The 13819-nt window shown below is 34.7% G+C and overlaps 1 protein-coding gene across 1 annotated transcript; it reads right to left on the bottom strand.

Moving 5' to 3' along the window:
* Positions 1-1343: 1343 nt before the first annotated feature.
* LOC107901782 (transcription factor bHLH103) lies at positions 1344-4156 on the bottom strand. The gene is made up of 7 exons (XM_016827927.2): positions 3677-4156; positions 2817-3375; positions 2643-2726; positions 2462-2527; positions 2283-2348; positions 2150-2200; positions 1344-2025 (listed from the first exon to the last, which is right to left on the bottom strand). The coding sequence occupies exons 1-7, from the start codon at positions 4021-4023 to the stop codon at positions 1876-1878; spliced, it is 1323 nt and encodes a 440-aa protein (XP_016683416.1). The 5' UTR covers positions 4024-4156; the 3' UTR covers positions 1344-1875.
* Positions 4157-13819: the final 9663 nt, after the last annotated feature.

Raw genomic sequence — 13819 nt, 5'->3', positions numbered from 1 at the left:
CTAACACTAAATTCACATTGTTTATCATCACTCATAAACATATATGAATAGAAAGTAAAGCAAAAATTAACAAAAAGATTCAATCAAACGCAGCATAAAATCCAGTAGGAAAAAAAGAGAAAAGAAACTGTAAAAATAAATAAAACCCAGTAACATCAAAGCTATCCCAACACTAAATTCACTGTGTTTATAATCACATAAGCAAAATTAACAAAAAAAACAATGAAACAGAGAAGGAAGAAAAAAACGGAGGGAAAAAAAAAGCCAGTCAAAATAAATCAGACCCATAAAAATCAAAGCTGTTCTAACACTAAATTCACAGTGTTTATCATCACCTGATAATCATATATGGAAAATTAAAGGAATTAACAAAAGACTGAATGAAACAGAAGGTTAAAAAAACCCAAAAACAGTAGGAAAATAATTTGAGAATTACTTGATTGAGAGGATCAAAGAAGGGAAATTAGTGGTAGATCTTTCGTAGCTGTTCAATCCAGATGAAGAGAAAGGACGGCGAAAATGATTAGGGAGAGGGTCGGGTAGGGAGGGAGGGTAAAACAGGGAGATGGGGAGGGAGGCCGGAAGTAATAGCTAATACAGCGAAAAGGGAAGGGATTGGAAAACACGGGAATTTGGGGATTAGGGGCGTAACCGATTACGCGCGTAATACCTATTACAGCGAACCAAACGCCGGAATAGGGGCGTAATGTAATACGCACGTAATCGGGGCGTAATGGATTGGGTAATACGGCGAACCAAACACAGTGTAAAGATTTAAGGAACAGTCAATTATCAAAACTATATCTAGGGGTGTAGCTATAGAGGGAAGCAGCAGCGTTGGCCTTGGCCCCCTTAATTAAGGAATAAAATATCTTCTTTAGTCTCTTTTAATTATGAAATATTTAATTTTAATTTTTTTAACTTAAAATATAAATTTCTAAAACTTGATTTTGAGGCTTCCCCTGAGTATACCTTTGATATGTATCAGAAAAGTCATAGGTTATTTCTACTTGGAGAGCTAAAAACAAAACCCATATCTTTCCATTTTTATTTTTTTTATTTTTCTTGTAAGAGGTAGAATTAAAATTTGTTTAAATATAAAATTCGAAGATTTATGCATATTTTATTTTTTATTCCACACGTTCAAACACAAATGAAAACCTTACGAGTATTTTTTTTTCCTCCCTTTAGCCTCTCTTTGTCAATCAAAATAATGAAAAACCCGTAAAAGCAAGAACGCAACTGTGGGGCCGCCGCCCTCTGACTTCCGCTACCACATTCCAAAATTAATAATATATAAACAAAAAAAAAAAACCGAAAAACTTGCCTTCAACACGAAGAAATTCTAATGCAAATTTTTTTTATTCATTTTCTCGGTGGCTACCTTATACAAATATAATCAACTGGAACAAAAGGGGGTCTAGAATCTGCTAAATTCAGGTACTAACACAAAGCAAGCAACAATAAAATAAATAAAAGTATAACATGAGTTAATTCATGTCGATTTTCGCTGAATTTAGCACTTGTTCCCGTTGCTAATACGTAAAACTTCCGTTATTCAAAGAAAAAAAACACACACCATGGAATGGGGTAATCTTTTCTTTGTTTTTTCTTTAGCGCTACATCATTCTCTTTGTAGCAGCTGGCCCAGCAGTTCAGTACACTTTGTTTGTCTCTGTCGACCATCTTTGGACCGTCATTTCCTTTCCTTTTCTTTTTTCTTTAGCTTTTTTTATCAACACTGATACAGAAAAGCATTGGGTAGCTTTTACGTTTTCCATCATCTCTTTTCGTTTTTTCTCCGAACTCGAAGTTATGGCCGGAGCTGGTGGTAACTGTACAACTCCATTTAGCTTTATTATTTGTCTTTATCTTTTACCTCAATGTTCCACCAAAAGTTGGCGTCCAAATATCAGCTGTGGTCTCATTTGTAACTGAGAATGTGCTAGATATTGGCACCAAACAAAGCCCCCGGCTTTTTAGGTCTTGTTTTGGCTCATCAGGATCTTTCAAGTTATCAATATTCTGCAAGAAAAAAAAATAAAGTACAGAATATGACAATTACTGCACAATTCAAATAGTACTATTAGCAGACAGAAAAAGATAACCACTTATCACAAAAGTCCTCTTTTGTCTATTTTTAATATACCTCTTGTTGTATGGAATCTACTGCTTGTTTCATATATGGAGTACTTAGAACCTGAAATTATGTAAATGCATATGTTAGGGTTCTTATATAAAGAAAAGGAATAAAAAGAGGAAGGTAGTGAAGCTAAACATACATTGACTTGATCATGGAGGAACTTGATGTATTCAATGGCTTCATGGAGAACAGATGCGGTATCCGTCTGATAAAACAAAAGGCGAGGTACAGATTTAACCCAAAGGGGCCAAACATAAAAAGTAAGGGTTTCAATAATATACACTTTGAAAAATAAAAAAGAAAATTCCAAAAATTCACCTTTCCGAAAGGTGAAACCAATTGCTGGAGCGCAGTGATTCGGTCCCCTAGCTTCTCTTTCCGGACCTGATCATAAGTACTGCTATCAAGTATTTATCTACTTCTCACTAACTTGCAGACAAAAGCTCCAACATCCCATCATAGTAAAAAAAGAGAAATGGTCAAATTTATATTCTAGTACCTTAAAAGTTGGTAAAGGCGATGGTGATTCAAGCTTTGGCCTCTTCATCCCTGACGCCGACTTTCCAACTTCTGTAGAATTAGTCTATAATAACAATCCAATAAAATCTAATAAATAAATGAATCGAATTTGTCAGAGCACTGGATCCGAGGCATGAACGTGTTGGATTTATACCTTTGTCGTCGAGCTGGGGCAATTAGCCTTCTCTTCGAATGTTTGTACTAGAAATTGTGATGCTGGCGACGGTAAGAAGCCGGTTTTAACATCGTTTATGCCAGTGGCAGAGGCGTTCCAGAAGGGTGTGTTGTTGGAGAAGCGCAAGCTACTAGGTTGCTGCTTTGGCCATGAAGATTTTGCAGACGACATATAGTTGATTGACCGGTTATTGAAAAGTGATTGTTGTTCTGAAGTTTGAGGATCAGATTGAAACAAACTATGTAACAGTGTTGATGGGTACCCGTACGATGATGAAGCCATTGGGAACCTAGCTGACAAGCCCTGGCATGTTGGTGTACTATTACCGGAGCTGGTTACTGAATTCAATGAAATATCTTGATCGATAGGCTCGAAAACAGTGATGGAAGAATCTTTCCCAGGGCCTGAATAGCTCTTTGGGCTCCAGTAGTTAAGGATTTGAGCTGAACCCATGCCTGTTTCTTGCCGATGATTCAACCTTGAATCTATATCTTCTTGAAGAATCGAATTATAAAACTCAGTTCGCCCATTACTCCGACTGCAACAATCATGGATATATATATATAAAACAGTAAGTATATATTCAGTACATGTAGAGAATTTTAGTCTAATAATTAAGTGTTCAATTGATTGCTCATATTGACTTCCTTTTCCAAACCTAGGGAACCAAAAAAAGTCTTAAATATTCTTCTTTTTTGAACTTGTGGTTGAAGCTTTGGGCTACAAGGTCGTCCTTGTATATGAATTTTGAAACTTCAACCATAAAAATTCATACTTAATCATACTAAAGAAAATGAATACTAAAACCAGTTATTAGTATAACACATAATCAAACTTACAGCAAAGACAAGTTCCAGTCCGAAGTTGTCGAAGATGGAAGGCCAAAACCCATCATTTGTAAAGTGGAATCAATCAAAAGACTGCTGCTAGTGACACCACTATCTGAATCAGCTTGATGATGAGGATGACCTTGGAAAACTGTGGAGCTAACACCATAAACTGGGTTTTTAGTCGACTCTTCATAATACCTTGTCCTTGCCCTAATATCCACCATATCAGTGTCATAACCCAAGTTTCCCATGTCGACAAGCTCCGTAGAAGGCGGCAGAGAACACCCTGTTAACATGGGTTTCGTCGAATTCCACCACGTTCCTCTACAAATCCCAGCATGAAATTCTTCTGCCATACCCACAAATCTTTTTTTAAGATCTTTCTTTGTTTCTTGTGTTAGAAGATGAGAGCTCTCTCCTTCAGAGTTAAAACAAGTCAATTTATATATGAAACGGTTCCATGCGGATTTCTGCTAAATGAATTGTCAAATTTTGGTTGACATTTCAAAGGATGATTGGACAAATGAGAGAAAGCATTTTTTTGAGTATTTTTATTAATTAATTTAAATATATATAACTTTGTTCTCTATTTGTACTTTCCTTGGAAAAAGTTCAAAATATTTTTTTGCTGAGTTTTGGTTGTATTGATGAAGGTGAAATATTAAGCTGTAAATTACAATAACGTTACTGGGTATTGCTTAATTAAAATTTTACAATTTCATTGCTCACTGTAACATTTCAAAATTCCTTTTTTATACTCTTTTACAATTTATTTTTCTTTCACGAAATAGTTGTGGATGTCAAAAATCTGTAAACTAAATGTCAAACACTTTTTTCTTTAATATTTGACATTAACCATTAGATCGACTTAAATTTAAGGTATATTTTTTTACTTGTTGCTAGGTACTGATTCACTGTACAGATCATCAAATTGTAGCTTAGAGCTCATTATCAGAACTTAAAAAAAAAAATTTAACAGTTCATTGACTTAAATAAAAACTTTTAAATAGTTCAATAACTTAAATAAAAACTTTCGAATAATTCAATGAACAAATTGTGATATTTTTTATTTAAATAACTAATAATATAATTTACCTAATAATAGTAAAATGGTGAGTAAGTGGAATTAAGAAAAGAAATATGCGTGTGGATGGTGTTAAAAGTTCTTTTAGGTTAAATTATTATATTTTTAATGATTAAATTTTACGGTAATGATTCAAAAGCTATATAATCTTTATAATTATACTTGAACTTAAGAAAAAAAATTCGTTTTTCCTTATGAATAAAGGGATGACGAAGGTGATGCTAGATCCGAATGCCACGTCTGTGTCTTGGCCCAAATATTTGTTTAGTCAGACGGTTGATATACAACCGGTGAAATAAATTTATGGACCATTGTAACTTGACGGTCCCAAAGATACGCATGATTGTTTTAGGGCAATGAGGATAAGTTTGTGGCAGTTGCGGTGGCGCGTGGCTTTCACTTTCATGCAAGTGGAAAATAGCACATTCAATATTGAATTTAATTTGATCTATACAACCCTTTTGGATGGGCATTTATTTCTAGTGCGATGTGTTTAGCTTTTTTTTGTCTCACACTCGTCACCACTATTTTTATATTAACCATAGATAAACACACCACACATCCAAAGATACCCTTAATGTCTAAGATTTAATTGTTTTAATTTGAATTCCATTTCATTTATTTATTTTGAAACTACAGCTATAAAAAATTACGCTCCTATAAAATTTCAATGCCTAATATCAAATTCACTCTCAATACTTACATTTTTTTATTAATTCAATTCTTATTTTCTTTAAATTTAAATTTAATTATTAATTCTTTTAAAAGAGTTAAAATCATTTTTTAATAAAATTATTGACTAAAATATTAATTTTTAATGATATTGCCGTGACAATCCATGTGTACTTCATGTTGACATGGTATTATCTGTCTTATATATCATGTCAACAAACAATTTAAAATTATAAAAACATTAAAAAATAAAAATAATTATAAAAAATTCAAAAAAAAATGTCATAAAACTTATGGATTATCATATAAGCCACCATGATTAAACATGTAATGTTTTAATCCCTATTTTCATTAAAAAAATCGATTCTTTTTAAAAATTAATAATCAAATTCGATTTTTTTAAAAGGGATAATAACTAAATTCACAAAAAAAAATATTTAGAGCTAACATTAAGCCTACTTAGTAAGTTATTTTTTAAAATATACAAGTGATATTTGATTAACACAATTGTGGGTTGAATCAACAAATAAAACAATAAAAAAAAAGAGTGCGAATTTGTAAAATTAAAAGTTTACTAACAAGTCAACGCTCAACAGATTCAACAAACAGCTTCGTTGCTCATTAAATTTCCTGAAAATAGAAAAAAGAACATTTGTCAATTTCAATGTATTCAATAATGAGTTAAAAGGAAAGAGGAAAGATATTGAAATTAATGGGATGAATAAATCAGGTAATTTCATCAAAGCAAAATTTTTCGAAATAATTATAAATTATAAACAGTGAATATGTCAAATATAAATCTTAATTAAAATGGAGAGTAAGCGATTTTGATATCATATTTAAGGCATACATAAACAAAGTCTTGGATTTGGTTTACAACTCACTTAACAAAACATTTCAAGTTTATTTCAATTTCTTTTATTATTTCGGTAAGGACATTTTGTGTTATAAAAAAAGATAACACAATCCACTAAGAGAGGGACAAAAAAGAATGGCATTGGAATTGGTAACAAAAAGAAAGTAAAAGATAAAAAAAAAATTAAAATAGTGTTGTGGAAACTATTTTTTATTTGAAAAACGGGAATTAATTTTGAAAATAAAATAGGAGTCGTCACCGATCTTTTGTTAAGGTGTGACCGGTTCACGATAAAATAAATAAATTTGGTCTGCGAAATACGAGAAAGTAAGTTCGGGAGTCGGTTACGTACGAGGAAGGGTTAGCACCCTCGTAACGCCCGAAATTGGTACCGAATTGATTGTTTTATGTCTTAAAGTGGAAATTTTGAAAAGATTTTAAAAATACGATCCTTTTAAATTTTAAATTTGAATAAACCAAATTGAATACCAAGATGTACTCATTTTGCAGAAATAAATTGCTACACTCAGTGAGTTAGGGTGCAACAATTCAATTTTCGAAATTAGATTTGTTCCCTTCTTAAGAAAATCATGTGTTTTAAGAAGGATATTTGATTATTTAAGTCAATCGAGAAATCCGAATCCAGTAAGTTAGGGTTCAATTTCTCGAAATTCTTAAACATCAAGCATTGCCTTTATTTCGAAATCGAGAGAACAAAATGTTGTATCCAGTAAGTTAGGATCAAACATTTTGGAATCTTAAGAACTTTATTTAATAATTGTATGGTTTTAATAGAATGGACGTTTGATTATCTAAATTCATCGAGAAGAATCGAAGCCCAGTAAGTTAGGGCACAATTCTCTCGAGAACCTATGAACGCCAAGCCTTTTTAAGGATTATGAAATAAAACGATTATGAAGCTTTAATAAAATTCGACTCTTAAAAAAGGAACATGATTAAATAACGTTACACACAATTTAAAAGATAAATAACAACTTAAACTTAAACTAGAAGCAATTAAACAAATAATAGGCAAATTTAAACATTGACTTTAATCATATCATGCAAACATCCATATTAAAAATTAAGCAACCCATAAATTCATAATCAATTAAAAACAGAAAAAAGGCAGTAATAACGATGAATAATACAAATATTTGATACAATTTAGTAAGGGAATAAAAAAATTTAAATAAAAGGTTTAAATAAATTTTAATGAAAGATTTTAAAATCACAAAGAAATAAAAAATGAAGTAAAATAAAAGTGAATAACTTGAAATTAATATCTACATTCTAATTTATATAAATAAAACTTAGTAGAAATAATAGTATATACCTAGTAATAATGTATAAAAGTTAAATAAATAGAATAAAATAACAAATTTAAAAGGAATAAGGTTTTCATACATAAGAAAATATCATTTGAAAATAATAATATATTATTATATATACGTACGTATACTATGAAAAATCCATATTATATACCTATATATATAAAAATATAAAGTATTATTATTAGAAATTAAATTTCTATAAAAATATAAAGTTAATTATATATATATAAAAAACAAATATATAAAAAATAATAATAATACAATAATAAGAATAAGTATGATAATAAAAATAACAATAAATTTCCTAATAAAAAAAACTAAATAACGAGAAAGATTAAATCACAAACAAAATCGAATTAACAGGGAACAACTGAGATTAAAGAAAAGTGGGGGACCATGCTGCAACACGCGTATTACATGGGGGCCCGATTGGGAAATATCCCGCTTCCCCAAAACGCAATGTTGCAAGCTGGGTTGAAATGAAACAAAAGTAGAATGCGGGGCTAAATCGGAAAGAAAGAAGACCACCGATTTAAAAATACCAGAAAAGGGATGGACTGGTTGCGCAAATATCCCTTCCTATGTCAGAACACGCGGATCTAGCCACGTCTGGGTCAGGTCATCGGGTCGCAGCCTAAAACGACATCGTTTCAGAGCCATTGAATTAGGCCCTAACGGTGACGTTTCACCATTCCCCTTAAGCTAGTACTAAAACCAACATCAGCTACCCTAAACAGAAAGAAAAAAATCCTAAAAAAAAACCTAATCTCCTTCTATTCAAAAGTCGCGCTGCCTCAGACCCCTTTTTATCCCGTTCAAACTCCGATTACGATGGACTGGACTAGGATTCGGCGCTCCCACCTTAAAGGCAAGTTTCTCTTCTCTTCTTTTCTACTTTCTTCTCACAATAATAAAAAATGAAGACGAATATGGAAAAGGAAACAAGAACTATCACCGAAAAAATAAAGAGAAATCACCTTTCGAACTCTTTATCCTTTTGATTTCTCTGAATATTTTTTGTATACAATATGCGTGTGTGTTTTTGTGTTTTTGTAACCGATTACGAAAGGTTTTTGCCCTTGTTTTATAGGCTGAGAAAAAAAATAAATAAAAGAATACAATTTTTCTGTTTTCTTTGCTGCGTTTTCTTCCCATTTGTAGGTACGACATGCGGGGCTGGGGACGTGGCATGTACGGAGGTGAAGGGGTATGTGTAAGGAGGCTCGTCATGTACAGAGAGCTTGGCTGCGGCACCCGGATCCTTTAGGGTTTTCATGTGTCGTTTTGTGTTTTGGGCTAATTTGGGTCATTGGGTATTTAGGCCAGTGGGCCGGATTGGGCTGGTAATTTGGGTTGTTTTTAGACTGTTATTTTATTTGGTTTTTAAGCTATTGGGCCAATGTAAATGAACTTTAATAAATTTTGTTTTTATCTATTGGGCCGGGCAAATTGGGTATTACAGCTGCGCCTCTTTGCTCGTTGTTGTGTAACGGGAACGGAGCAAAGACTTTAAAATGGCCAATTTTGCCCAGTCGTGCTGGGTCTTAGTGCTATTCTTTTCAAGTAGTCTCATTCCATCCTGCTGCATCTTTAGAGGTATAGGAATTGCTTCGATCCATTCCACCGCAACGTCGGGGAGATAGGATTTGTAACTTGTAGTTTCTCAAAGAACAAAATTTTCTATACTTGGTTTGCTCCACTGCAACTTCAGGGAGATAAGACTTGTAGCTTCAACTTGTTCTGCTGCAACTTTAAAGATAAGTCTGATGTGATCTACTCTACTGCAACTTCAGAGAGATGAGATCCATCATTTTGATCCATTTCACTGCAACTTTAGGGAGATAGGATTTGCGGTTCTAATCCGCTCCACTGCAACTTCAAGGAGATATGATTGGTTTCTTGTGTCTGCTCCACTACAACTTTAGGGAGATAAGACTGGTTGCAATCTGCTCTACTGTAACTTCAGAGAGAAAAGATCTGTAGTTTTAATCCGCGCCACTGTAACTTTAGGGAGATAGGATTGGGGTATTCGATCTACTTCGCTGTTAATACAAGAAGACAAGATCTGCTATTTTTCAACCTACTCCACTGTTGCTCAGGGAGATAAGGCTTTGTGATTTCACCGATCTGTTCTCTGAGGAACATGACCTGTAAAATTTCTTACATTGCCTATCTATGTCTAATGATTAGGATGTTATGGTCGAAATGAATCAACACCTCCTAACCAAATGTGCATGCATAAATGTAAAAATATCATGAAAATGATATCTTAATGTTTGAGTTGTTATTGCCCGTTGTTCATTAAGGCCTTATTACCAACACGTCAAAACGTTATCTTATTTGCCTGGTAACACTCATATCTTACTTAATCGGATTGCCCCCACTGTAATCTTCAAGGTTCAATCCACTGTAACCTTTGGGACATAAAATTTGAATTATCTTCTTCCCACTGTAATTTAGGAGTATAAGATCTGGCTCTTTCTCAATCCTCTCCTACTGCAATTCAAGGATACAAAATGTGAGTCTCTTCAACTTTACACCATTCTCAAGGTGTCGTACCAAATGTTTCTACACAATTGTAGAACTTTCTTCTCTAAGAAAACCTCTTATTACCCGGTGATCATTGCTTGTTTGTTCATTAAAGTTTTATCACCAACACAGCATCTCGTCATCTTGTCAATCAAATGTTTTGACAACAAAATTCAAAGGGATAGTCTTGATTTAGGCCTTTCCATTTTAGATATTTCAACCTTTAAACTTGGTGTGTTCTAAACAATAGTCCTGTTTCAGGTTACTGTATTATTTAGAAATTTCTAGAGTAATATGCAAAACTTTCCTTGTGAAAGTTTTAGTCCATTAATCATTATTCTAATGCAACACGTTTGCAAAAATAACAAAACAAAGAATAAAATAGTATTAATTTGAGAGTATAGCTCAAAATGAATACATTATCAAAGATATTGAGACTAAAAAAGTAATTGACTCGTATCTTTATAAAGAATGAAGTATTTCAAGAACAAGCAATAGTATGAAGACTAGGTGCCCAAGATATCGCAGCTTAAACTTCTCTGTACAAACTTTCTGAAAATCATTCTAAGTTTGACGTGTTTAGGAGATCTACACTACTCTGTCGATGCCCCAAGATGTCGCGTACCTTTTCTTGCTGATTCAGGTGTATCGGGCTCACCGCATGCCCCATTTTGATCAACATTTGAATGACTCTGGTCACGTCATGCCTTATTTTGATCAATATTTGAGCCGCCCTTTTCAGGTTTTAAACTAAAATCCCCTTTGGTCTCAAGGCGCCCTTTACGGGTTTTCACCTCAGCCTCTCCATTTTTTTTAGGTAAAGAATTTCTTGATCGAATCTGAGTTTACAGGATTTGGCAGATTTTTACCATCCATCTCACTCAAAATCAATGCTCCTCCAGAAAAGGCCTTCTTTACAACGTAAGGACCTTCTCAATTTGGCATCCATTTCCCTCTAAAATCCTTTTATAGAGGAATGATCTTTTTTAGCACTAAGTCCCCTTCATGAAATTCTCTAGGACAAACCTTTTTGTTATAAGCGCGCATCATTCATTTCTGGTACATCTGGTCGTGGCGAATAGCTCTTAACCTCTTTTCTTCTATTAGATTCAACTGATCATATCGCGATTGGACCCATTCGGCTTCATCTAGCTGTAGTTCAGATAACACCCGTAGAGAAGGGGTCTCAACTTCAATGGGTAATACTGCCTCCATCCCGTAAACTAAAGAATAAGGTGTTGCCCCAGTAGAAGTCCTAACAGATGTTCGATAGGCAAGGAGAGCAAGTGATAACTTCTCATGCCAATCCTTGTAAGTTTCAGTCATCTTCCCCACAATTTCTTAATATTTTTATTGGCCGCCTCCACTGCACCATTCATTTTTGGGCGATACGGTGACGAGTTATGATGTCTGATCTTAAATTGGTTGCAAACCTCCGCTATTGTGCTATTGTTCAAATTCAACGCATTGTTGGATATTATTCTCTCAGGCATTCCATATCGACAGATGACCTCCTTTTTCAAGAATTTGCTAACTGCCGACTTCGTGACATTTGCATATGAAGCTGCTTCCACCCACTTGGTGAAGTAATCAATGACCACGAAGATGAAGCAATGCCCATTAGAAGCCTTCGGTGATATTGGCCTAATAACATCCATACCCCACATGAAGAACAACCATGGAGAGGTCATAGGATGAAGAGGTGAAGGAGGTGCGTGTATTTTGTCTTTATAGATCTGGCATTTATGGCACTTCTTGGCATAATTGATGCAATCTCTTTCCATGGTGGACCAATAATACCCGAATCTCATGATTTGTCTGGCCATTGTGAAACCATTGGCGTGTGTTCCACAGATACCCTCATGGATTTCTTCCAAAATCTTCTTGGCCTCGACAGTACTCACGCATCTCAATAATACTTGATCTTTTCCCTTTTTGTATAGGATCTCTCCATCGAAAACATAGTCAATGATGAGCCTCCTCAACGTCCTCTTATCGCTCTCTGTTACTTGATCAGGGTACTCACGATTCTTCACATACCGTAGTATACCTTGGTACCAAGGATGATCATCATTTTCCTCATCCTCAACACTGTAGCAGCGAGTTGAGGTCTCATAAATGTTGATTTGAATAGGCTTCATGTCTTCTATTTTGTTCACTTGGATCATGGAGGCTAGGGTAGCCAAAGCATCAGCCATCTGATTTTCTTCTCGCGGGAGATAACAAAAAGTGAAGCTGTCAAACTCCTTGATCAACTCTAAAGCCAATCTCCGATAGCAAATTAATTTTGGGTCTCTAGTTTCCCATTCCACTTTGAGCTGGTATATCACTAATGCCGAGTCTCCGTATACCTCTAGTATCTTAATTTTTTACTCCATGGCTGCCCGTATACCCATAATGCAAGCTTCATACTCGGCCATATTATTAGTGCAATCAAACCCCAATTTACTGGTAAAAGGGTAATGATCTCCATTAGGGGATATAAGGACTGCCCCAATCCCATTACCTACAACATTTGATGCTCCGTCGAAGTTTAGCCTCAAAGGATGATTTTCTTGAGAATCCTCTTTAGCAGTTGCCACGTTCATCAAGTCCTCATTCGAGAAATCAAAGTCTAAAGGCTCATAATCTTCTAGAGCTCTACTAGCCAAAAAATCTACTATCGCACTCCCTTTTACAACCTTTTGATTTACGTATACTATGTCAAATTCAGAGAGTAAAATCTACCATCTGGCCATCCTTCCATTCAGCACGGCTGACTCTATCATATATTTTAAAGGGTCTAACTTTAAAATTAGCCACGTCGCATGGTAAAGCATATACTACCTCAATCTCCGCGTTGTCCAGATTAGGGCACAACATAATTTTTCAATAGGCGAATATCTCAATTCACAATAAGTAAATTTCTTACTGAGATAATATATGGCCTTTTCCCTTCGCCCCGTCTCATCATGTTGGCCCAACACACATCCCATGGAGCGGTCAAACACTGTCAGATACAAGATCAGCGGTTTATCCGGACTAGGAGGTGACAGTACTGGGTTATTGGATAAATACTGCTTCACTTTGTCAAAAGCTATCTGACAATCTCCATCCCATACACCTGGGTTATACTTCTTAAGGAGATGAAATATAGGGTCACACTTCTAAGTTAATTGTGAAATGAACCGTGCTATATAATTTAGTCTCCCTAAAAACCCCCTAACTTCTTTTTGCGTACGCGGGGAGGCAATTCTTGAATAGCTTTGACTTTATCCGGGTCAATTTCGACCCCTTTTTCACTAACTATAAACCCCAAAAGCTTTCCTGATTTAGCCCAAATATACATTTGGCCGGGTTGAGTTTGAGTTGGAACTTTCTTAACCTTAAGAATAACTTTCTCAGGACTTGCACATGTTCTTCTTCGGTCTGGGATTTTGCAATCATGTCATCAACATATACCTCAATTTCCTTATGTATCATATCGTGGAAGAGGGTCACCATGGCTCTCTGGTACGTGGCTCCTGCATTTTTCAACCCAAATGGCATTACCTTATAACAGAAAGTTCCCCATAGGGTTATGAACGTGGTTTTTCTCATATCCTCAGGATGCATCTTGATCTGGTTATACCCTGAAAAACCATCCATGAAGGAAAATAGCGACTGCCCTGCCGTGTTGTCCACCAGAGTGTCGATGT

The sequence above is a fragment of the Gossypium hirsutum genome, chromosome D06, assembly GCF_007990345.1.
Source record: "Gossypium hirsutum isolate 1008001.06 chromosome D06, Gossypium_hirsutum_v2.1, whole genome shotgun sequence".
Classification (NCBI taxonomy): domain Eukaryota; kingdom Viridiplantae; phylum Streptophyta; class Magnoliopsida; order Malvales; family Malvaceae; genus Gossypium; species Gossypium hirsutum.
The sequence above is the reverse complement of the archived record's forward strand: the minus strand, read 5'-3'. Positions and strand labels throughout refer to the sequence as shown.

Excerpts from the sequence above, each read along its gene's own strand:
- LOC107901782 (XM_016827927.2), bottom strand. The coding sequence starts at position 4,023 with ATGGCAGAAGAATTTCATGCTGGGATTTGTAGAGGAACGTGGTGGAAT. Across the intron at positions 2,349-2,461 it reads TGGTTTCACCTTTCGGAAAG|ACGGATACCGCATCTGTTCT; the intron begins GTGAATTTTTGG and ends TTGTTTTATCAG. Across the intron at positions 2,201-2,282 it reads TCCTCCATGATCAAGTCAAT|GTTCTAAGTACTCCATATAT; the intron begins GTATGTTTAGCT and ends ACATAATTTCAG.